This window comes from Schistocerca gregaria, chromosome X, assembly GCF_023897955.1.
Source record: "Schistocerca gregaria isolate iqSchGreg1 chromosome X, iqSchGreg1.2, whole genome shotgun sequence".
NCBI lineage: Eukaryota > Metazoa > Arthropoda > Insecta > Orthoptera > Acrididae > Schistocerca > Schistocerca gregaria.
In genome coordinates this window covers 365,111,457-365,137,750 of record NC_064931.1, presented here as the reverse complement: position 1 = coordinate 365,137,750, position 26,294 = coordinate 365,111,457, and the positions used below count along the sequence as shown (strand labels likewise).

General features: G+C 41.6%; 1 protein-coding gene across 2 annotated transcripts in view; it reads left to right on the top strand.

Annotated features, from left to right (window-relative positions):
- LOC126299602 (oxygen-dependent coproporphyrinogen-III oxidase) overlaps positions 1 to 26,294 on the top strand; it is a 77,555-nt gene that overhangs the window by 42,813 nt on the left and 8,448 nt on the right. For both annotated transcript variants that reach the window (XM_049991628.1, XM_049991629.1), the window contains exon 6: positions 13,697 to 13,816. In XM_049991628.1, coding sequence (XP_049847585.1) covers positions 13,697 to 13,816 — 120 coding nt within the window. The remainder of the gene's footprint in view (positions 1 to 13,696; positions 13,817 to 26,294) is intronic.

Sequence of the window (26,294 nt, the reverse complement as noted above, 5' to 3'; positions counted from 1 at the left end):
CAATAAAGTAGTATCACAATATGTGTGTCATTCAATGGCTTGTTTATGTGTCTGTTTGCTAATGCCCAGTGACAGCAGACAGGTTGCTAATGGCAGAACACTCCATACTATATAGTTTCAACAGCAAATAGGAGTGAGTGCCAAAGAAGTGTGGTATTCTGTCTAATAAGCAAACATGCCATTAAGAGCTTTGATTTGCTGTGCCATGTGTACATGATAGGGAGCTTACCATCCATCATGGAATCAGTAGTTGACCATGGCTTCTTCACAATCAGACTTGCAGTGGCTAGCTAATTGCCAAAACCAAGCAACAGACCACATTGCCTAATATGACTTTTGAATTCAGTGGGAGGACCACTAGATATGTGCCTGATGGGGCACTCAGATGAGACATGGGAGCAGAAAACCCACTAGTGCCACATATCAATAGACTGCTCCTTTCAAATGAGCTTAGTGGTGCAGTAATTAAAGTGCTGGGCTTGAATCCAGGAGGAGAGAACTTAAAAAAACCATCTGAAAATCCAGTAAATCATAAAAGCCCAATATCTGTTTTCCTGTGCAAAAATCAGTTCCCCATCTTTCTTCCACTAAGTTAGTACTGTCTGTGATGATGTACCTGCCAACAAAATATTAATCTCTGATATCACAAAACTTGTAAGTAGTAAATCAACGAATTGCAATGACATGGCTGCACTAGAAGTAGATGGATTGCGCCCAATGTTAAATACCTTTCCCATGTTTTCTGTTACATCAGTTTATATTTTGTATCTCTGTGCTTACAGGGAGCTCTTACTGGATAGTGTTTTATTGCATTGTTCATGCTTTTATGTTTTCCTATATTCTCATTTCTCAACAGTGGACAAAGCAGTAACATTTTGTTTTCAAACCCCAAAATTATGGAACTACTACTTTCTGTAATTGTCTTCCCATTGTGACCGCCAGTATCAGTTAACTGGCAGGTTTAGCTCCACGTAAATTAGCTACATTACGCTCATTTGATTTGCTTCCCGTTCCTGATTTTAGTGTGCATTTGTACAACTAATAGCATTAAAACTGGCCCAAGCCTTATCAAATTCGAATGGTTTAAATGGCTCTGAGCACTATGGGACTTAAAAGCCTTGTCATTCAGAGTGGTAATATTTCATTCAGTCACATTTTATGATAGAATAATGGCCAGTATGGTATTAACTAACATACTCATGATGTCACAAGGAAATGTTCATAAGCCTGTGTGAAGTAAAGACCAGGAATGCCATCACCAGGCCAAGACAGTTTTTTACTCATTTGTAATTAAGTATTTTTCTGAAAAATTAATGTTAAAAAATCCCCACAGTGTGAATGTTAAAGAACTGGGATTAAGTTTTGAAGTCCAGTGACGTTTTGACATACAGGTTTTGTAAACATGACATCATCTTTCGGCTGTGTGCTCTGTTTGTAGTTCACATGGGTGCTACAGACTTCAGTGCTAAAGACTTGTCAAATAACTGAGCAGACAGCTTTTTTTCTCCAGTGTCGGGGGTTAGAATAGACCCATGGCCATTCCTTTCCTGTCGTAACAGATGAATAATAAGTGTCTTTTTATTTAATCATGTTTTCACATTGGTATTTTGACTGTTCTTGGGACTTCTGAAGGTTTTTGCTGTTTTTGCCTTTTTTGATGCTATTTTCATTAACTTTTTTTGGATTTTTAAATTCTGGTGCCCATTTTTGGGTTTGACTTCCACTTTCAACATTATGCAGAAGTGTGGGCCATTTAGGGGAGGATGCCTTACTGTGGTGCATTAACTCCCCACTGTACACTGTTAACTTTTGCACCTGCCAAAGAAGTGGATCTATCTTCACACCCAAAATCCAGCACTTTAACCTGTCGACTGTGGTGGGGTTGGTATGTACCCTGTTGGTGGTAGCCCCCGACAATGCAGGGATCACACTGCTGACGCCTGAGCTGTAACCTCCCTGTGTCAGCCAAGGAGTAGATACCTATCCAATTCAGGGTACCGGGACTCCAGGCAACAGCTACTGTGCCAGGTGACCTTTGCCTTGCTGGGATGGCGCTGGCCAACATGGCCATCTCAACAGCCAGGAATGCAGAAGTTTACAATCCTATAGCATTTCTGTCTCTGACCATACCTCAAGACAAGAGCCAGGTAAGGAGAAATGGAAGTTCCTGAACTGACGGTGAATGTTTTGCTAAAACAAAGGCACTGTTTGTTGTTGAAAATATTGAAGATCACTTTGGAGAAGTTACAGCAATAGAGATGATGAGTAATGGATCTTTGCTGATCAAAACATCACACACCAGCATATCAGGGGCAGTTAAAACCTGTGTAAAGATAGTAGATATACCAGTCACCATTTCTTCTCATACCAAGCTCAATAGAATTCAAGGTGTTATCTTCCACTGGAACCTAATGCTACAAAGTAATCTGGTGTGGTATGGATTCCATTTTGTTCACTGCATCATGAGGGGACCCAAGGATAATTCAATGGGCACTTGAGCTTTTATCCTAGTCTTCGAAGGCAGCATTTTGCCTGAGAAGTTTAAGTTCCTGGTTTGTAGGTGTGATGTCAGGTCTTATTTTCTCCTATGATGAGATGTTTTAGGCGCCAAAGGTTAAGACACACATTCTCCCAAGGTTCTAATGATGCTATCTGTAGGATGTGTGGACGGGTGTCCCATGAGGGCAGCCCTTGCGCCCAAATCGCTAAATGTGTCAGCTGTCCTGATCCACACTCTCCTTGTTCACCACAATGCTCATAGTTCAAGAAAGAGAAGAAAATTCAAGAGTATAAAATGCTTGACCACCTGTCTTACCAAGATGTAAAGGAAAAGTTTGAAAGACTTCATCCAGCTGATACAGTTTCCAATTTTGCAACTGTTGTGTCACAGCCCATACCTCAAGTGATGACGAGGTCTCACACGACACCTCCTGGCCCTGGTCATTTGCCAGGGCCTGCCCCACAGTTGGGGGAGGGAATATCAGTCAAGTACAGCCCCCTTCACTGCTGGAAGATAAAATGGGGAAATCTTCACAGAAATTGAAGTCTCACAAGGATAAGAAAGATAAGCAAAAAGATAAACTACTTTTTGAGGCTTCAGATGTTATGCTCCCCATCCCTGCAGCAGACAAGCCTACGCATGCTGATGACTGATCATACAGTTAGATGGACTACATTGTGGTAGCAAAGTAATTGCACTCATCTTTTCCATTCTTCACTTTCTCAGAACTGACTCCAGCACTCCTTCAATGGAACTGTAATGGCTACTATCACCATCTGCTAGAACTCTGTCATTTAATGGTTACTTACCCCGTAATTGGCATAAAACGTCAGGAAACTCGGTTTACAGCAACACACCTTCTTGCTTTGAAAAACTACAAATCCTGCTATACCAATCACATTAATATCAAGAGAGCATCTGGTGGGGTCTGTACACTCATACACTCTGATACTTTCAATGAGCATGTGCACCTCACCATTGCACTAGAGGCCATGGCCATTAGTGTCTACCTGTCAGCTCGGATGACAATCTGCAATGTTTATCTACCCCCAAGCAGACCGTTCCATTATCACAAGCTATTACGAGTTAGTGGAACAGCTACCTACCCTACCCCCTTCCCCTTACTAGGGGACTTCAATACCCATAATCCTCTGTGGGGTGGCGACACTATGTCACAGAGAGGGCGAGTGCAAGAACACTTCCTTTCAGAATTTGACATCTGCCTAATCAACACTGGAGTTGTAACACATTTCATTGCGGCCCATGGAACATACTCAACTATTGATCATACAGTTTCTAGCCCGAGTATCTTATCCCTGATTCAGACACACGTCCTTGGCAATCTTTGTGACAGCAACCATTTTCCCATCATTCTCTCAATCTCCACTCACAAACAGTTGGGGGAGGGAATGTCAGTTCCCTTGCCCCCTAAGCCTCCAGCACTGGTGGTTCCCACACTATCAATGTGGCCACAGATGCCAAGTCATCCTCTGGTGTCTTCAAGGATGAGGACACCAGTCAAGATGTCCTCCCCCCCCCCCCCCCCCTCTCAAGACATAGACCAGCGGCACCCACAGGCTGTGGGCCAATGGTTGCTTCGGATAGCTAACTGGCAGGCTTTCTTCTCTACAGCCAATTTTGCAGCCAGTCGTGCGATGGAGAACGACAGAATCATACAGGATAATACTAATACCATTATCCCTACTTCTCTGGCTCATTCTGATGACCACTGGTGCCATGGTGGTCTGAAGATAGTGACAGCCACCAGGGAACACTTCAGGGCACTTCAACATCACAAGTGACATCCCTTTATGGATAATTTATTAGCATTCAAGAGACTCTGGGCGAAAGCACTGTTTTTAATAAAGGAAAGGAACCAGGAGTGTTGGGAGAAATAAATATCATCTATGCGATCCCACACCCCATCATCCCAAGTATGGACTAACTGTGCCATATTTGCAGCCATCTACCACCAATGGCAGTTCCTGGCATCTTTGTTAATGGTAACATCTGCACTGATCCCATGGTACTTGCTGAATATTTTGCGGGATACTTTGCTGAAGTGTTAACTTGCAGTCATTAACATCCTCATTTCCTGACCTGGGAACACTTTAGTTAGCACCACCTGCGATCCTTCAATGCACAGAGCTCTCTGTCATAGAACACTCCTTTTAGTGGCTGGGAGGTTTGCAGTGCTTTGGCAGAGTGTTGAGGTAAGGCCCCTAGACACAACAAAATCCGTAACCATATGCTGAGACATCTTCGTGCCAACAGCATGAAACATTTCCTTGGGCTTAAAAAGCTTATAGACTTAATACTCTACTGTATGCGCTGAGAAGAAGAATTTCTGCCTCAATGGCAGGAAGGTATTGTTATTCTTGTCCTGAAACTGAGAAAGGAACCATGTATCTTAACTAACTACCGTCTAATCTCTCTGATGAGTGGGCTATGTAAGCTATTTGAATGAATGGTCAACCACCGTACTTGTTGGTGCCTTCAAGTCAGAGGGTATATATCACAATTAGTAAGTGGCTTTCGGGCTTTGCGGTCCACCACAGATCATCTGGCTTGTCTGGAATCTGCAGTGCACAATGCTTTTGCACAGCACCAACATCTGACTACTATGTTCTTTGACTTACAGAAGGCATACAATGCCACCTGGAAACATCGGATCCTATCTGTGCTGCATGAGTAAGTTTTCTGTGGCAGTTTACCCATTTTTATCCAGAGTTCTCTCTCTCTCTCTCTCTCTCTCTCTCTCTCTCTCTCTCTCTCTCTCTCTCTCTCTCTCTCTCACTCTCTCTCTCCTGCTTTTTAGGATCTGACAGGTTCAACCCTCAGCAACCAATATATACAAACTGGAGCCCCTCAGGGATCAGTTCTGAGCATAACACTGTTTGCTATCTCCATCAGTGATATTATAAATGCAGTGGGCCCCACAGTCTCCGTCTCTGTTGTGGATGATATTTGGCTGTATTATGCCTCTGCATCACTGCGCACTGTTGAATGCCAATTTGAGGGGTCTGTCTGGAGAATACGTGACTGGGCTCTGAGTGACAGCTCTCAGTTTTGTCTTGCAAAATCACGAGTTGTGCAATTTTGCTGACTCTGAACTGTGCACCCGCACCCAGAAATTTATCTTGGTGACTTGTTACTTGAAGTTGTTGAAACTTTTCAGTTCTTAGTTATTTTGTTTAACAACAAGCTAACTGGGTTGCCACATGTCCGACAGTTCAAGGCAACTTGCATGGAGAAGCTAAGTGCTCTCCTTTTTGTGAGTAACTGCTTGGTGGAACATGGGCCGCATAGTTCTTCTGAGATTTTACAAAGTACTGATTTTATCACGCTTGAGTCAGCAGCACAGTCTGTACTGAGCTTGCTGGACCCTTTTCACCACACTGCCATGCGGTTGGCAATGGAGACCTTCCGTACGAGCCCTGTTGACAGCCTCCTGGCAGAAGCTGGTGTCCCACTCTGCAGGTTAGACGACAGCAGATTCTGGCAAATTACGCAGTCACATTCTGTCCGATGCCTACTCACCCATGTCATTCAACTCTGTTCTACAACAAACAGTTCAGTCTCTTTGCACAGTGCCATAAACTGGGTAGACCAGCTGGAATCAGACTTAATACTCTACTGAAGGTCCTCCAACAGCCTCCTTTATGCTGCATTCCTAGAGCACCACCTAAACAAGCCCCATGATCCATACCCTGTCCTGTGAAATGGAAGGACCTCTTTTGTGGCCCCAAGAAGGATGCTGACCCCTCCCTTCTGTGACACCTGTTTCATTTACTCCTCCAAAATTATTTTAATTTGGTATGCATCTATTCAGACTAATCAAAAGTAAATGATAGGGTTGGTTGTGCTTTTGCACATGCAAGGGGACACAAAAAGCATTGTCTGCTGAGTAACTACAGAGTAAACAATGCAGAGTTGGTTGTTATATCTCAGGTTTGCGGTATGTCAAATCCCTGGCCATGAAGAACTTTCTGATCTGTAGCAACTCCATGAGCTGCTTAAGAGGCATATCCTTGTGCAATCCCAAGAATCGTTTGGTCTTCAACATGCAGGACCTACTGGTTGACATCTACAGCTCTGGAAAGACAGTGACCTTCATCTTGACACCGAGTCTCATGGGCATTCCAGGATATGAACTCGCCGACCATCTTGCTAAAGATGCAACTACAGTAGATCAATTTGATGTTGGAATACCTGGCATTAACTTAAAATTACTATTTCAACTCAATATTTTGAAGTTCTGGGAATTGGAATGGCAGGCGACTACAAGCCAGAACAAGTTGAGGGCAATTAAAAGGTCCACTAAAGTGTGGCATACATCTTTCTAGGCCACTTGGAAAGATGCCATTGTGTTGTGCCAACTACGCATTAACCACATGAGATTCACCCATGAGTTCCTTCTGCATCAGGAGGATCCTCCTCACTGCAGCTGTGGTAGTCTACTGATGATAGTGCATGTTCTAGTTGAGTGCACCCTGGCTGGTCTGTGGCACACACTCAGCTTGTCTACCTCAGATACATACGGATGATGAGGCAGCCACTACCAAAGTGTTGAATTTACTGAGGGAGAGTGGATTTTACACTAAACTATAATACTCCTCCACTGACAGGGTTAAGAGCCGTTGTGGAGGGGAGCCTCCCCTGTGATGGGTACTCCCCATGTAACTGCATGTTGTTTTCTTCCCCTATCACCTTGTTGTGCCCTTAGACCCTCTTGTGCAAGATACTACCTGGGTTATCTCTATTTTCTTTTACCTGTCGTGTTACCACTACTATCGAGCTCTTTTTCAAACTCTTTGACCTGCTTATATAGTTGGAGCATCCAGGTCCCCATTTTTTTCACTTTTTACCTTTTTGTGTGTTTCTGAAAGAAATGGAAAACTGATGACCCAGAAGTTTAGTCCCTTTAACAGATAATCATAATCAACTTTTCTGAGCCGTGGCCACCTTACTCATTGTGTCAAGGTTCCTAATTGGTCTCATGGACAGATTACAGCAACACACAACAAATGGCCATGGATAAATGCCACATTAAAGACAGGAGTTGTGGTATGGTACTTGTCAGAGATCGGTATTTGGCACATTGAGGTACAGGGGCATGTCATGTACCAATGTCAACAACACGGAGGTAGAATAAATAATAACAGAATGACTGGAGACAATTCCTGACAGTGGTTATTGGAGTGTTTCAATGGTAAAGAAAGCCTAGGGGTGTGGGAAGTTTTGGCTAAACCTTTCTTTGCAGTACCCATTCTTCCATGGGTGAAAATCGAGCAGAGTATGCTGGAAAGCTTTTGTGAAATTTGGAAAGTAGGAGAGAACCACAAGTAGAATTGATTCTGTTACGGTGGAGTCCTGTGTTATGCTTGGGTAGCTCAGTTGTAAGAGGATTGCCACAAAAGGCCTGGTTAGAGTTCCAGTCTGGTGCACAGTTTTAATCTGTCAGAAGACATCAAGACAGCACACACACTGCCTCCGAGTGAAAATTTCATTCTGGAACCGAGGTTTACAATGGTTTCCCAAAATCCTTTAAGGAAAATCCTAAGATAGTTCCTTTGAAAAGGCCACAGCTGATTTCCTGTCCCATTCTGTCCAGTTTGAACTCGTGCTTCGTCTTTAATGACCTTGTCATAGCTGGGACATTAAACACTAATCTTCTTGTATACAGTAATAATGACTGATGAAAAATGGGTGCATGGTTATAACCCTGAAATGAACCATCAGTCTACACAAGAGAAGATATTGACCTTTCTGCACCTAAAATGTGTGTTTAGCTTACACATAACAAATAAAAGAAAGGCTACTGTGATTGACTGACCAGATTCAGAGCAGACATTCAGCAAGGTGAAACAGTAGGAAAACATTGGAAATGTATTTGAGATGCTGCATTCAGTCTAATTTAGATTTTCTGTAATCCCCCTAAATAATTTAAGGCAAATGCCTGGATGATTTCATCAACATTATAATGTACCCTCATCAAACCTATATTCACTTATTTGGCTGTCAAACTAGTTACCTTGCATTCGTAGGAGTATTATTTATTTGCGAGAAATGACTGGACCCTTATGTTGCACCAAAAGCAGAGCAATTCCCTGAAGATATAGAGGAAGTTGTAAGACATGTTTTCGCACACAGCTGAAATCAATGTTTGCTTTTGTGATGACAAAAACAATATGTTTTGAACTCTGGTTTACAACTTTTTAGACCAACGGAAGAAACAAATGCAACACTCCCAAGGACTAGCTCATTCTACTGACAAGAGAAAGAGCAGACCATATGAAACATAAGTTACAATAAAGGGTGCCCCCCCTCGTCCCTGCTGCCACCTTGGCAGCAACGCATGCAATTATTGTCACTTACAAATGATGATAAGTGTGCTAAGTCACAGCCTGTGATAGACTGTCCCAAGCATCTTGCACCTGTTGTTGCAGTTCGGCAATGGTTATTGCAGGCCCAGAGAAAAAGTAAGTTCCTGCTCCATTGTGTCCCATGCAACTTAAATTGGTGATCTTGCTGAGCAGAGCAGTTGTTCTACACAACACAGTGTATGTTGCATCACAGCTGCCATATGGGGAAGTGTGCTGTCTTGCTGAAGAATTGCCTCACCATCCTGTTGAAGAAATGGGAGTAGCCCTTGGATAAGAGTTTTTGCAATGTAGTGCACCTTGCAGAAACACCAAATGTGGCAATTTGTAATTGATGTGTTGCTGCCTCCCTCCCCCTTCCTCTAACACACACACACACACACACACACACACACACACACACACACACACACACACACACAAAATGAAGCCTGGGATGGGACCTGTGCATCATGGGTAAATACACTACGGAATAGACAGCTGATCAGGTCCGCACCATACACATGTACATCCATCACTTGCTTGCAGGCAGAACCTACTCTCATCACTGAAGACAAGAAGCTGACATTCCACTTCTCACTTAACTCTTTAATAACATCGGAGTAGCCATTCTAAGCAGTGTTATGGTGTCAGTGGTAACCTGGCTAGAGGCACACATGATCTTAATCCTGCTGCAGGAATATTGTTCTGAATGGGCCTTCGTGTGACAGCAGCTAATGAACTGAAATCAGTAGTCACAGCACCTTTCAATGATGGAGGTTATGACGGTATTTATTTTAAGATACGAAAAATTGCACCAGGAGGCTCTTTTCCCCATAATCTTCATAAGTATTGGGCCTGTGGTATCATATTTGACCGCTCTGAACAAGAGAATGTGGTACATCAAGATAACGCTTTTCTGGTGTATTATCTTGACTATGAATAGTAATTATTATGCATGTATTTATCCACAGCAAGAGAATCCTGCCCATTGTCCTTTACTTCTATGGCTCCTTCATTTCTGCTATTCGCCCAGATTCACAACAACATCAGGTCGGTGGAATCTGATGATTAGAAGCCTCAGATAAGATTTTCCCCCATAGTGATAAATCTGAATGTTCTCTTTTAACCACTTTTATGTTTTTAATTTGCCTGAAATGAGGGTGAATGACACCATTCTAAATTTTAAAGAACCACTGAAATTGATGAGTCTTACATTGGATGTTAAACGTAACTGCTTATCATGACTTACGGATCAGAAAGCACAGTTCACAGAAGCTCTGGATAAATTAAAATGTTTTAGATATAATTCATTAGGACTAGCTTGCCTGCTGCAGTTTTATAAAGTTGTTGCAACTTGTTTAGGAATGCATAGTATACAGTACTGTTAGACCAGCCTGTCTAAATATATTAGGTTTGATGCACCACCGAGGAATTATACTGGCCACTGTGGTGTTTAAGACTTGTTCCTCTACCAGTCTCCTTGCTGAGGCTGGGGAGCGGCCATTCATGGTGGAAAAGTATGAAGTATTTAGTGCAGAGCTGCTTGTAATCCTAAAGTCATTGGATAAGAAATAGCATCAGGGTAGCAAAAAATTTCCCATATTTTTCATTTCTCTTAGTGACTTACAGGCCAAACAACAAATTTGATTGGCAGAGAAAATATTACTAATATACAAATACAAAAAAAAAAAATTGTATCACCTCAGTTCCCAGAGCTCCTGAAGATAGGCGTTGACTGTGGATATTGTATCACAGACATAGTCCCTATGACTGTTCTGCAACATCTCTAAGCCCACCCAAAGATGTAAACAACCATGCATGAGCAGCACTTATTAGACGGAGGGGGTCCGACAATCAATCAGTTCCAAACATTCCACCAGGAAGGAGGTAAACGGCTCATGTTGTCTGTAATTCAACCATGCCTAGATGGTCAGTACCATGGTTTGATCACGTCCGCGTTGTTACTTTGTCCCAGGAAGGGCTCTCAACAAGGGAAGTGTCCAGGTGTCTCGGAGTGTACCAAAGTGGTGATGTTCGGACATGGAGGGGATACAGAGAGACAGGAACTGTCAATGACACATCTCACTCAGGCCACCCAAGGGCTACTACTGCAGTGGATGACCGCTACCTAGTGATAATGGCTCAGAGGAACCCTGACAACAACGCCACCATGTTGAATAATGCTTTTCGTGCAGCCACAGGATATCTTGTTACAACTCAAACTGTGCGCAGAAGGCTGCATGATTCACAGCTTCACTCCCGACGTCCATGGCGAGAGGTCCATCTTTGCAGCACAATACAGATGGCACCAGTGCGATCTGGACACCTTAGACACACTGTCCAGCGAGTGCAGCAAGGTAGAGGTTCCCCACTGTTTTGGGGTGGCATTATGCGGGGCCGATATACGCCGCTGGTGGTCATGGAAGGTGCCGTAATGGCTGTACTATATGTGAATGTCATCCTCTGACCAATAGTGCAACCATATCGGCAACATATTGGTTAGACATTCGCCGTCATGGATGACAATTCGCGCCCCATCGTGCACATCTTGTAAATGACTTCCTTCAGGATAACGACATCGCTCAACTAGAGTGGATGGCGTGTTGTGCAGACATGAACCCTATCAAGCATGCTTGGGATAGGTTGAAAAGGGCTGTTTATGGACAACCTGACCCACCAACCACTCTGGGGGATCTATGCCAAATTGCCATTGAGAAGTGGGACAATTTGGACCAAAAGTGCCTTGATGAAATTGTGGATAGTATGCTACAATGAATACAGGCATGCATCAATGCAAGAGAATGTGCTACTGGGTGTTAGAGGTACCGGTGTGTACAGCAATCTGGACCACCACCTCTGAAGGTCTTGCTGTATGATGGTAAAACATGCAATGTGTGGTTTTCATAAGCAATAAAAAGGACAGATGTTTATGTTGATCTCTTTTGCAGTTTTCTGTACAGGTTCCGGAATTATAAGAACTGAGGTGACGCAAAACTTTTTTTATGTATGTACTTCCATAGACTCCATGTAATTTCCAGTTTAGATGGTTTCTTTAAATCTGCCAGCATATATGAAAGACAAGTTTTTTCCCATATGTTGCCTAATTCTTACTTCACTTTTTTTGTTTTTCAACAAAATTGCATGTGTGGCATGCATGCTCAGAGGTCGTGAGTTCTAGTCCTAGTGACCATCTCATACTTTCTTTTTCACATTTTTTCCTCCCCTTGGAGCACTCATATACAGGTTGAACACAGATAAACAGATTATATCGTTTTAGCCCAAAACTTGACTACCTCTAGTGTATTTTTTGCTGCTTAATGAATGTCCTCTGCTCTGCAGAAGGCTGGACATCATTGCCAAGGAAACAAATGTGTAACAGTGTGGTCTTCACAATAACATTAAATGTTGTTTTCTTCTGTGTAGCCCCATATTGCATGATTAAGCATTGATTTGCCCACTTCTGATCTCAGCCTCTTAAGATATTTCTTAGTTGGCAAGTCCTCATTGTAGTCAAGATGCAACATTTCAGTTTCTCTTTTCTATCCCAGAGAAAGGATAGTCTTGGTCCTTCATAGTTGCAAGCTTGTTTTTAACAGATGTTGTAAGTTCCGTGGATGTTTTAAATAAACTCTTCCTTCACTTCAGTCCATGTCACTGTTGCAGTTGCGGTTCATGGCCACAGCAGGGTCTTTGTGCCCCCACTTTCATTTTTTCTTTCCCTTATCACCGCAGTTTCTCTTCAGGTGGTGGTGTTGTAGTGACAGGAAGGGCATCTTGCCCACTGTCACTAAAAAATACATAAATTAACATGCCGACCCTGTATAGGTACAGAGTAAAGCCCAGGGAAAAAGAAAATAAGAATAGGAAGTGGTGGTATTCCAGCCAGGTACTGAAGCCATTCAGCTAGAGTTTGACTGAATTCAAGTCTCTTCATGAAATTATGTTCCATATTGTGTAATCTTGTGTATCAAGAGAGATTAGCTATTATTCAATTATTGTAATTAATGACTGTGGCAGCAAATTGGTTTCTGGCCATTATGAAAAGGAAGTTGTGCAATGTACCTTCATGCTGTAGGACACTGAGCGTGGACATGTGTAGAATCTTTTTATAAACTTTGTATTTAGTGTGTGATCTGAGACTCAAAATGATGGCTCCAGATTTTCTATCCAGGTGGTGATGCAATACAGAAATGCACAGCCTTCCTTGTTGTACTGCTATAGATGGTCCAGAGCCATTGTGTGAGTCTTATGTTCCTCCCTTTGTGTGAAACCCTTTGTATACAATTTTATTGTTCATTTACTGGTGTGTTTATAATGCACAAAATAAGAAGTGCTACCATTGTATTTAATCGATATTATTGTGTTAGATCAGCCACCCATACATCAATATCTTATATAATGATACGACATCTGTCTCTTCAGTTCAGACATCTATCCAGAACCATGATTCCATTTTAAAACTGTTCCTAGCCTCCTGTAGTCTCATAAACTAAAAAGGTGAACCAAACATCTAGGTTTTGCTTCACTTAATGCTGTTTTTGCTTTTGGCCACATACAATTATTACTTACCATTTTTCATCAAATTAACAGAGGGTTAGTACATTTGCAAACCGTGAGAGTTCTGCTGGCTTTCTGTTGGTAGTAAATATCAACTTTGCTAACCTTTGCCCAGTCTGTGGTCTGATTTGACAATTATTAGTAACCACATGAAAGTATAAAATTCAGGTAATGGAAAAACTAATGTTCACTGTGGATATTTCAGTGTTACTCTATGTACATCACATGCTGATCATGTAAAGGACAATTAAATTTGAACTGTTTCCTTACACAGGTGAAAGAAGAGGAATCGGAGGGATTTTCTTTGATGACTTAGATCAACCATCTCAAGATCGAGCTTTCAAATTTGTTGAAACATGTGCTGATGCTGTAATCCCATCATATATTCCACTTGGTAAGAGTCTTATGAGAGAGTTAGTTATAAGAAATGATTTTAGTGTTTGTTTAATTTTCAATGTGATAGGGTCTGCAGCTCGGTGAATTTTTTGAATGTTTGTGTTCATATTATGAAGTCAGTGAAAATAACCTGTTCAAAATGTGCTCAGAAATGAGACTGAGGGTCTGCAGCTCGGTGAATTTTTTGAATGTTTGTGTTCATATTATGAAGTCAGTGAAAATAACCTGTTCAAAATGTGCTCAGAAATGAGACTGTGACTCACATAGCGTCCTGGTACTATCTGCATATAACCCTAAATTTTAGTATTAAAGTTGCATCATGCTGAATAGAATGCCTATTAACAACACAGACTAATTGAAAGAATGGGTGTTGAAAGTACATTATGTTGTGATACCCACAAGAAATTGAATATCGTGGAGATATTATAGTTTCGTGATGTGGTTATGTAGTGCCCTAGTTTCGCTGTTTCACTGCAGCATAGCTCGCTATTGAAAAAAATTAACTGAAATTTGCCATAAATCAATTATGAAAAGAATGATAGGAATTCTAGGCCTGTAAGCTACGTCTGTCTGTAGTGGCGTAATATCTTGCATGTCCATTTGCGTACCATACATAATACGAAACATTATGTTCAGACATATGTACACAACCATACAAAATAAGTGTAGCACCCATAAGAGGAGGAGGAGGAGGAAACAAAATGAAACTTCAGGAATATGTGATTTTATTTATGTGATTACAAAATTGATCAAATTTACAAAGAACTAGATAGTATGAGCCCACCTCTGAGTATGACGTTGCATCCCATGTAGCCTGGATGCATGCACTGGTTTTATTTGGTAGGATATCATAAAGACGTATTTTCTACCAAGGCAAGCTGTCTCACAACTGTTGTAACTGGCCCTTGATACCCTGGATATAGGCACTGATTTGGAGTTGATGTGTGAGCTGATCTCACACGTGTTCTGTCAGGGTCAAATCTGGGAATCTTGCTGGCCACAGGAGTACCTCAACAGTACACAGACAGCTCATAAAGACACATGCCATATGCAGATGAACATGTCCTATTGAAAATATGAACCACAATGCTGTCTCATGAAAGGTGAAATGAGGACACAGGTTGTCCATGATGTACCGATGTGCCATCTGAGTTCCCTCAATCAGTAACAGCTATGACCTGAAGTCATACTCAATATCCCTCCACAGCATGATAGCAGAAGCAACGCAGCTATGCCTTTCCAAAACATTGAAAGACTGAGACCCCTACCCAGGTCACCACCATACTCACCAACAATGGTCATCTAGATTATTTCAGAACTGTATCATCTAGATTATTGCAGGACTGCAATTCATTGTTGACAGTAATGTGACACCATTCATCAGCAGTCAGTGCTTCTTGGTCATACCACCGCTCCAAATTCAGCCATTTTTTGTGTTTTGCTGTTAATGGCAGGCTACAAAAAATGGGCGGTAACTTCCTAGTTTGGCTGCTGTTAGTCTCAACCAATGGTGCTGGATGACAGAATTTTGCAGGGAGTCCATTACATTTTCTTGGACAGAGGTGCAGATGTGAATGGATCACAGTGGGAGGGCAGGCAAAATACAGTGGCCCTTGTAGTGGTCAGACATGTTCAACCAGAACCTTGACAATTAGTGTGTCTCCTTTCTTGTTCTCGTGCAGTCCAACATTGAGCCACTGTCACATCTGAATGTCCCACAAATCTGCAAATTGCATAATTTGGCCTCCTCCTCCCCTCCCCCCCCCCCCCCCCCCCCAATCCCAATTGAGATTCACAATGAGATCCCTTTCAAAATCTGTCAGGAGGCCATAACACTGCCTCTGACACACAAATAACAGTAATTTACTCTGGTGGCTGATGGACCATCACTGAGAGTTGTAATTCTTAACTATTTACATAACTACCAGTGGTGTGTACATGTATGAAATTTCATCGACATATGACAAAAAGGCAGTGTATGAGGGTAAACCAGAACATAAGGACAATTATTCAGTTTGGTAGTTTTAATTTCACAGAACATTTACAATATCGCATCATTTGCAGAATACTGTCAACTGGAGTTAACACATTTATTGCAACATCTCACTCATTGATGGAAATCGCCAAGTGAGGTAGCGCAGTGGTTAGCACATTGGACTCGTATTCAGGACAACGATGATTCAAATCCTCTTCCAATCATCCACCTTTAAGTTTTCAGTGATTTCCCAGAAGTACTCCAAGCAAATGCCCAGATGGTTCCTTCGAAAAAGGACAGCTGATTTCCTTCCCCATTGTTCACACATTTCGAGTTACTGTAGCATCTCTAATGACCTTGGTGATGACAGCACGTTACCCATAATCTTCCTTCCTTCCGTCTTTCCTTCAACGGAAATTGTTTTTTAAGTTTTGTGAAGTTATGCTGCTTAGTGCCACCAATAATTTTGTTTCACATTTGTATCCACAAGGGACTTAATTTTTTTTGTTGTCACTATTCATTGTAAGAAATAATAAGAAAAGTCTCAGCCTCTTTTTGCCAAAACAAGTCTGACACTGGTGTGTGTCGTCATGAGCATTGCTGTGGAGGAGAAGCCAGTTACTTAACCACCAAAATGCACCTCATTCTGTTGTGCCTTATGAAATTGCTTTACGATTTGAAAATAATGATGCTGCTAAACTTTGGTACCTTAAAGAACAAATTTGTAACAGACTCTCCTATTCAAATGAGAAAAACAAAGCAATTTAGTTTTTGCATTGGCTTTCTCTTGTTATGCTTCCTACAGTTGTGGTGATGAAGCATCCTCTACTGCCTCAGTTCGCTGATTTCTGGATGCGGTAATTGTTTCCAATGCTGATTTTCCAAACAGAACACAGATTTAATGTTAGAATGTCATTCATGTCCACAATTACAAAATATCCAAACGCATGATTGAATTGCATTAAATATACTTTTTGTCCCATAGAATCTTCTTGAGGGTACCATCATGTATGTAGAACATGCCATAAAATCAGAATATGTAATGCATATTTATTTATTAGTGTGACTATGCTTGGAGAGTGCTGTTACCCCATAGTTGCATATTCAGTTAATGGAAGACTACTTCTGTTGCTTATAGATACTTTATTAAAGTCTATGACTTGTTTTGTCCACATCTACATGATTACTCTGCAATTCACATTTAAGTGCTTGGCAGAGGGTTCATCGAACCACAATCATACTATCTCCCTACCATTCGACTCCCAAACAGCGTACAGGAAAAACGAACACCTAAACCTTTCTGTTTGAGTTCTGATTTCTCTTATTTTATTTTGATGATCATTCCTACCTATGTAGGTTGGGGTCAACAAAATATTTTCGCATTCGGAAGAGAAAGTTGGTGACTGAAATTTCGTGAAAAGATCTCACCGCGACGAAAAACGTGTTTGCTGTAATGACTTCCATCCCAATTTACGTATCGTATCCGCCACACTCTCTCCCCTATTACGTGATAATACAAAACGAGCTGCCATTTTTTGCACCCTTTCGATGTCCTCCGTCAATCCCACATGGTAAGGATCCCACACCGCGCAGCAATATTCTAACAGGGGACGAACAAGTTTAGTGTAAGCTGTCTCTTTAGTGGACTTGTTGCATCTTCTAAGTGTCCTGCCAATGAAACGCAATCTTTGGCTCGCCTTCCCCACAATATTATCTATGTGGTCTTTCCAACTGAAGTTGTTCGTAATTTTAACACCCAGGTACTTAGTTGAATTGACAGCCTTGAGAATTGTACTATTTATCGAGTAATCGAATTCCAACGGATTTCTTTTGGAGCTCATGTGGATCACCTCGCACTTTTCGTTATTTTGCGTCAACTGCCATCTGCCACACCATACAGCAATCTTTTCTAAATCGCTTTGCAACTGATACTGGTCTTCGGATGACCTTACTAGATGGTAAATTACAGCATCATCTGCGAACAACCTAAGAGAACTACTCAGATGGTCACCCAGGTCATTTGTATAGATCAGGAACAGCAGAGGTTCCAGGACGCTTCCCTGGGGAACACCTGATATCACTTCAGTTTTACTCGATGATTTGCCATCTATTACTATGAACTGCGACCTTCCTGACAGGAAATCACGAATCAAGTCGCACAACTGAGACGATACCCCATAGGCCTGCAGCTTGATTAGAAGTCGCTTGTGAGGAATGGTGTCAAAAGCTTTCCGGATATCTAAAAATACGGAATGAATTTGAGATCCCCTGTCGATAGCGGCCATTACTTCATGCGAATAAAGAGCTAGCTGCGTTGCACAAGAACGATGTTTCCTGAAACCATGCTGATTGCGTATCAATAGATTGTTCCCCTCAAGGTGATTCATAATGTTTGAATACAGTATATGCTCCAAAACCCTACTGCAAACCGACGTCAATGATATAGGTCTGTAGTTCGATGGATTACTCCCACTACCCTTCTTAAACACTGCGCAATTTTCCAATCTGTAGGTACAGATCTATCGATGAGTGAGCTGTTGTATATGATTGCTAAGTAGGAAGCTATTGTATCAGCGTAATCTGAAACGAACCTAATCGGTATACAATCTGGACCTGAAGACTTGCCCGTATCAAGCGATTTGAGTTGCTTCGCAACCCCTAAGGTATCTACTTCTAAGAAACTCATGCTAGCAACTGTTCGTGTTTTAAATTCTGGAATATTCCATTCGTCTTCTCTTGTGAAGGAATTTTGGAAAACTGCATTCAGTAACTCCGCTTTAGCGGCACAATCATCGGTAACAGTACCATCGGCACTGCGCAGCAAAGGTATTGACTGTGTCTTGCCGCTTGTGTACTTTACATACGACCAGAATTTCTTCGGATTTTCTACCAAATTTCACATCCAGACCATTTCCAGGTGGATGTTGTGCTGTTGTGAAGCAACATCATTTGACACTGCTTCACAACAGTGCAATATCTGCTTGAAAATGACCTGCATGTAAAAGCTGAAACCAGTCAGGAAATTCAAGCCTTTCCACTCTGATGATGAACCTCATTTGGCAAGATTTTTCATGGCTGTCACATTCTCCATTCTTGGACCTGACTGTACTGGCATCAATGCATAGTTCCCCCCAGTCAACTCGCATATCTTTTGTGAGTACGTGCTTTGCCACCATGGTGCCTCAGGTGTCACAGCACTACTTCCCTTTCTGTGCTGCAGATTTATCCTTCTACTATTCTATTTTCCTCTCTGACTTTCCATTGGATGGCCTGCATGGTCCGATAGCGATTGTATCTGATTTGTGATTTTGGACACTCACTTTCTTCCCTTCTGGCAGCCTACAATTTTTCATTCTTAACTATATGATCCCTTTGTTGGGCCTCACTTGCTAGTCCTTTTCCAATTGTTACAGAAGTGCAGATTGTGCAAGGTAGGTCACCTAGTGCAGTGTATATACCATTTTCCCCCTCTCTTTTTACCTTTTCTCTCTTGCACCATTCCTTCCTTGCAAAGGTACTGTGCCCAAAACTGTGCACTCTCTAGGGGAGGGGGAGTGTTATCAAGTATATACACGGTGGTAACTATCTGATCACACAGGGACCCCCCAATAGGTTCCTGAGCTGGAAACTACCAATGCAAGCCACAGAGTATGTGGCATTCATGGCTGGCGCACAGGTACTGGGTGCTGTGGCTGAGTGGAACCTATGGTGAGAGTCCCCATTCAGAGTGGTGGTACCATGGTGGAAGATTCGCACATGAAGCAAATTAAACTTTCTTCCATTGGTGGCTGCAAGGGAAAGATCATTATAATGCAGAGAGACATAACTCCACAATGTTTTCTTCCCTGGCTATGCTAAGGGAAAAGGGACAAGCCGAATATTTGCATGCGAATCACTTCCCCCAATACTTGACATGTACTAGGACTGAGGGGGATACCTTTAATGCAATGGAACCATTATTTTTTGCCAAAAATATTGAAGACAAGTGTAAGGAAGTTGGGTCTCTAGGTAAAATACATTATGGTTCGTTATTAATTAAAACTTCCTCTGCTGCCCAATCTACTGCTCTCCAGGCATGTGATCGTCTGACATACCTGTGATCATTGCCCCACACAAAATTTTGTTCACAGTACAAGGAATCTTCTTCCACAGAGACCTTACACTCTAAACAGATGAGGAGCTCTGTGAGGCATACATTATACCAGCCTTCTACAAAAATTGCCCAAGGATAATTGTATGGGCACAGGCATCTTTGTCTCAACCTTTAAAAGGAATGTCCTCCCAGAGAAAGTTAAGATCATGGTGTGCAGGTTAGGTGTGAAACCGAATGTTCCGCCATCTATGAGGTGCTTCAGATGTTCATGCCTTGGGTATATTTTATCTCACTGCACGGCAGTCCCAAAATGTGTGTGTTGTGGACGATCACTCCATGAAAATATTCCTTATGAACATCAACCTTTGTATGTCAACTGTGTGAAACATCACCTGCCATGTTTTCCAGTTTGACCACCTTTCAAGAAAGAACAGAAGATCCAGGAATACAAATTTACTGGCCACCTGTCGTATACTGAAGCACAGAAGAAATATGAATGCCTACATCTTGTGGATATGACAGTCAATTATGCCAATGTTACAACCATCGCTCCCCTCCCTCTATTTTTTCCCAAATCAGGTCCCCCACTACCCTCCTCTCCTGTGGATTCCATAAAACTGCATTCCACACCCAGCTGGAAAAGCATTCTCCTTCTTTGTCATCCATCGGTGACTCAGCTCCCTCTTGGAATCCCTCTCCCGATAAATTTCCGAAATGGAGGCACGATGCCAAATAATGGCAGAATGGTAGAAAACGACATGGCCTGTTGGTCCCAGTGCTGTCCGCTCTTCCTGTGCCCCATGCTCAGTGTGGTCGTCCCCTTGAATCAATCTTGCCCAACAAAGGTTACAAAAAGGAGGAGGAGGAGGAGGAGGTAGAAGAAGAAGAAGAAGAAGAAGAAGAAGAAGAAGAAGAAGAAGAAGCAGAAGGCTCCTCCGGTGCCCCCAGAGGCACCAGATCACACCATGCAGTCGGGTTCTGAGCCAATGTTTGTGTGTTTGGTTCCATCCTCACTGGTGACAGGCAGTGATAATGCAGTCTGGCCAGTCCTCCTGGCCCATTCACAGCTAACCTGGCTCCCAGTCTTATGATCATTCATTGTGATTGTAATGAGTACTACAGTCACCTACCAGAACTACAGAACCTTATCCTTCCTCTTCTGTGGTCTAAATTGCTCTCCAATAAATGTACTTAACTGATTACTATTCTCCAATGCTCTGTGGGTATTGCGCATTCTGTGGGAACCGTGCTGGTCCTGAGATGCCATCTGGACAGGGCTGTACTTTGGTTCATACAGATGTCTCCGGCGAATGGAGTCCCCTTTGTACCTCGCTGGAGGCAATAATGGTGTGAGGGCAAACGAACTCAGCGATTACCATTTTTAATGTTTACCTACCTCCAGGCAGGCCACTTACTTATGTTGAATTGGCCACAATAATCCAACTACTTCCACTCCACTCCTTTTTCTCCTTCATGGGGGTTTTAGCACACACCACCTCCAATGAGAGAGTTCCATTTTATCTGGTAGGAGCTTTCTAATTGACCAGTGTATCACAGACAATAATTTTTACTTTCTCAGTGATCGTTCTCCTATCCACATCAGTGCTCCCAATGACGGACCAGTTTGTTGATACCTTCACTGCAGAACATTTGACTTCGTTGTCAGAGCTGAAGCCTCACCTCTGCTTCCCCCACCTCATCGCTGTCAAAGTGAAGTTCTCAGAGGTATTCTTTAAGTTTTTGAAACAGATGAAATCAGATGGGGCCAAGGTGAGACTGTGTGGAGGGTTTCACTTAAAAAGCTTGAGTAGTTTTCACATAAAATATTCAGAGGCATTGCTTTTCAGCACATCTTTGTATAATCTAAACAGTGAACATATAACTTGAAAAAATGTTAATTGCACATACAAAGATACCATCAGTTAAAGTATTACCTATGGTGAAGACAAAAAATCCCTGCCCAGAAAATGTTTCAGCATTTCATGCACTAAAATCTGAGCATTTATAGATATCAGTAGAAAGATAACCAGCAAAAAAGTATGGCAAAATCACAGCATCTGTTAGCTGTACAGATATATGTGAGAATATTATTCTCTGTCTTTATTGTTGCAAATTTTATGTTGTACGTTAGTACTTCCAGATGATGCTGCACACGTTTAGTTATTCCGGTGTTCTCTGAATGAAGTGATATTGGATTGTATGGACCTTCAGTTTTTCATTTCTTCAGGTGAGGCACAGTTCAGCCAGTCATGGTATGTGAACTACCAGGACACTCATAATTATATATCAGAAAATCCTCATCAGTATGATGAAAAGCCATTGTGTAATGTCAAGATTAGTGTTTTGCTACACAGTTTCTTGTCCAGCTTTCTCTTGGTCACCCTTTAGAACACTTCTTTTGTTCAGGTTTGTTTAATATAGTGCCACTGACCCGAAATGCAAAGAATACTAGAAAAATAATGACATGAAGGGTGGGAGTCCCATAACTGGCATTGCTCAAATGATTACAGAGCATTTTGCCAGAATTATCAACACTGCCATTATCAATGTTGAAGTAGGGAGCTTGGAACATTGGTTCCAGCTATGGTAAATCCTACAGTGCCCCCTTTGTCATACAGAGCTATGGGCTTGTTTTGTGACATTGAGAGACATATACCACCACCTGGTCTCAGTAATGACCATTATAATATGTTATGTAGCATCAGGTAGAATGCAAAGGATTCAGAGCAATTTTTTGTCTCATGAAGGAAATAAGTTTTAATCATTCCCTTGAACCTTTGAAATGCTGAATTAACCTTCACAGTTATTTCCCACAATAGCTACATGGGAAACACAATGGAGCAGATATGAAAACTACACTTTTGTGGCCTTTTGCAATCCAAACTGCACTCTTTATCCTCAACAGCAACAACTGGAAAACATTCAATATTCACTGTACGCATAATTCAGTGTGCAGTGATGAGTGGTGTATTTACAGTGTATGGATGGGAGTTAGGTTCAAAGGGATAAAAATAAAACTTCTTCACTGCATACATGGTGGACAGAACATGTTTTCCGATCCAGGAGGGTGGAAATAGTTCCAGTGCACATCATAAATGTTCTTTGAAGGGAAAGCAATTCAGTATACCATGCTTTTTATCAGTTGCATACCCTACATCTACATCTACATTTATACCCCCAAAAGCTAACTTACAAACTTTGAGGAAGGGTACTTCCCATACCACTACTCCTTACCCTCTTCCCAGTTCTATCTGTAAATAGTTGTGGACAGAACAATTGTTGGTAAGCCTCTGGTATCAGCTTGAATTTCTCTGATTTTTCTGTCTTGGTGATTTTGTGAAATGTACATTGGAGGAAGCGACAAATTCATTTTAGCTGGGAGATCTTAGAGATTATCTGGCAGCCTCTGCTTCTTGGCTTTAGATATTTGCCTTGAAGTGATTGTTCCTTGGCACCACCCATAGGACATCTTTGGCTTTAAGTAATGTGACGGACACAAACATCAGTTACTTTCATTGAGATAAGTTGAGCATATGAAGCGGTTTCAAGGCATGGGCTGTTTCATAAATTATTACAACTTGTTCCATGCAGTCAGTTGACAGAACTAGATGACAACATGTTATCTGGAAGTACATCTGATATTCCTCCAACACTGTCCAGGAAGTTTGGCTTTATGGATGACTGGGCAATAGCTACCCAACACAAAACTGTCCAATAGACTGAGACACACAGCCCTTGAAGGCTATTTTAAATGGGACAAATTTCATCATGACTTGCATCCAAATACATTGGGATTGAGTTAGATCGGACACTTTGTTTTAAGGAGCACTTGACATGAACATCAGCTCAGTTCAAAATCAAAAATGACGTTTTCCATAAATTGTATTGTACTAGTTGGGAATCATCAGCAGACACATTTCAAGTATCAGCACTCAGATTGGTATACTCAACAATAGAGTACTTCATGTCTGTCTGGCCTAATCGTCCATATGTAAAAAGATAGATATACAACTTAATGAAATCGTGCACATTTGTGCTGGTTCCGTAGGATCTACTCCCACAGATGTTATCTAGCTTGAACTACATTCCAGCTCCTGATATCAAACAGAAGAGCACACTACTATGTGAATACCAGAAAATTGCTGATAACATTGAGTTTCCAATAATAATGTATTTTCCTTTGGAGCAAAAAACATTAAGGTAAAAATATCTCACTTTTATCATAGCCAGGAATCTTACAGAAATTGAATGCGGTGGCATCAGTGAGTGGAAACACTGTTGGTAACACAATGTCTGATCTGCCTTGCATCCAGGAGAACCCCCTGGATTTGATCAGCCTCTGACAATTTGGAATACCTTGAAGTGCATTTGAATGGGTCATGGAAGATGTGCAGACACTCTCCCCAAGTGGGGCAAATCCTCATCACCATCTTGTCTCTGTGGTGCAGAATGACAGGCAGTTGCTCATGTTGTGTCAGCATGTCCTGCACAACACTACAAGGGTCCTTTCGAAGATTTTCTGACAGCTATGAGTGTTGTGATAAACTACATAGAAGACCTCAGTGTTCACCTATTCCTGTTGTGATTTGTATTATATTATGCTGGAGAACTATGTTGAAAAGTTGGCATGTAGTTGTTTAGTCATTGTTGTACATGTATAGCTATTTCTGTGACTCAGACACTCATAACGTATGCTATACAATATGTAAATTGGAGGAAATATTATGTTGTGTGACTGTTTCTGGAATGCACTTTGTATTTTAACAATAAACCTTTCTGTCTAGTACAGTGCCACTCTTGTAGCATCAGCCGCTGGAGTTTGATGAACATATCTGTCTGTCTGTCATACTAAAGGAAACCATGAACAAATGTTCACCTTGTGTTTATAACTTCTCTGACTGGTCTGTTAATCATACCTGGCAATGGTCCCAGACTCATGAGCAATACTCAGGAATATTTCAAACCAGTGTTTTGTAAATTACATGTGTCATAGATGAATTGCATTTCCTACTGATTCTTCCAATGAATCTGTCGGGTATCTACTTTTCTACAACTGTTATCTTTGTGCTTGTTCCTTTAGGCCTCTTTAGAAGGAATACCTGCCCCACAGAATGATACACCAGCAACCAGAAACAGTGATCATGAGAAAAGTGATCTCTTCCTCATAAATTTAGTTAACCAAGTGTAACATTTTTGCTGCTTGAGAAGTTGGCGTGACCTAGTAATTAATTTTTTTCTAGGAAGCAAATGTAAGTTGGTGTGGTAGGACTGTGCCAGTAACTTATCAGGAGCTGCAAAATGGTATTGTATTGAGAGGAGGGGCATTGACTGCCTTTACAAAACCCTGACATTTACATAACAAAAAGTTACAGTGACAGCATGTGATTGCTATGGGTTTGTCTCAACCTGAACAACAGTGTGGGAGAATAAGTTGGGAATGTGGGTCTCACAGGGGGCATGCCAGACATAAGTCCCTGCAGTAACACTATCCTCTGTATCCTCGTTGGCTCAGATGGATAGAGCGTCTATCATGTAAGTGGGAGATCCTGGGTTTGAGTCCCAGTCGGGGCACACATTGTCAACTGTCCCCGTTGACTTATATCAATGCCTGTATGCAGCTAGGGGGTATTCATTTCATTGTAATTGCATTCTAACGAGCTGCATGGTTACCGATCGGACATGTCCGAAAGAACAGATACCATCTTAAGATATATATAACATCATCACTGGCTGTGCTCCAATCACTGCCTCTGAAATAAATTAACTAGCAAGTTGCAGAAGTACTCACTGGGTTAAAGGTTTGCACTGTGTTATGCCAATATCACATTATTATTATTTTTTTTCTTTCTTATCTTGGACGTTATGTCTGGTCAAAAGTAGAAAGTCACGCGGACCTTGATAAAGCGTGACTTCCTTTTAACTGTACGGTATATGTTATATTGCATTTAGGAACTTTCGGATAATTGAACATGTATAAATAATTACGGATTTCTGTAGTTGTGTGTGTCTTATATATATATATATATATATATATATATATATACACACGTTTGGATGTAGCTGTATTGCGTTGAGTACTGGTGGATATTGCATGGTATGACTCGTGCAGTTGATACTATAATTGGTATGATGTCAACTTTATCCTGATGCCACATGCCTTTGACTTCCTCAGCCAGTTGGATGAATTTTTCAATGTTTTCTCCTGTTTTCTTCTGTATATTTGTTGTATTGGGTATGGATATTTTGATTAGTTGTGTTAATTTCTTCTTTTTATTGGTGAGTATGATGTCAGGTTTGTTATGTGGTGTTGTTTTATCTGTTATAATGGCTCTGTTCCAGTATAATTTGTATTCATCATTCTCCAGTACATTTTGTGGTGCATACTTGTATGTGGGAACGTGTTGTTTT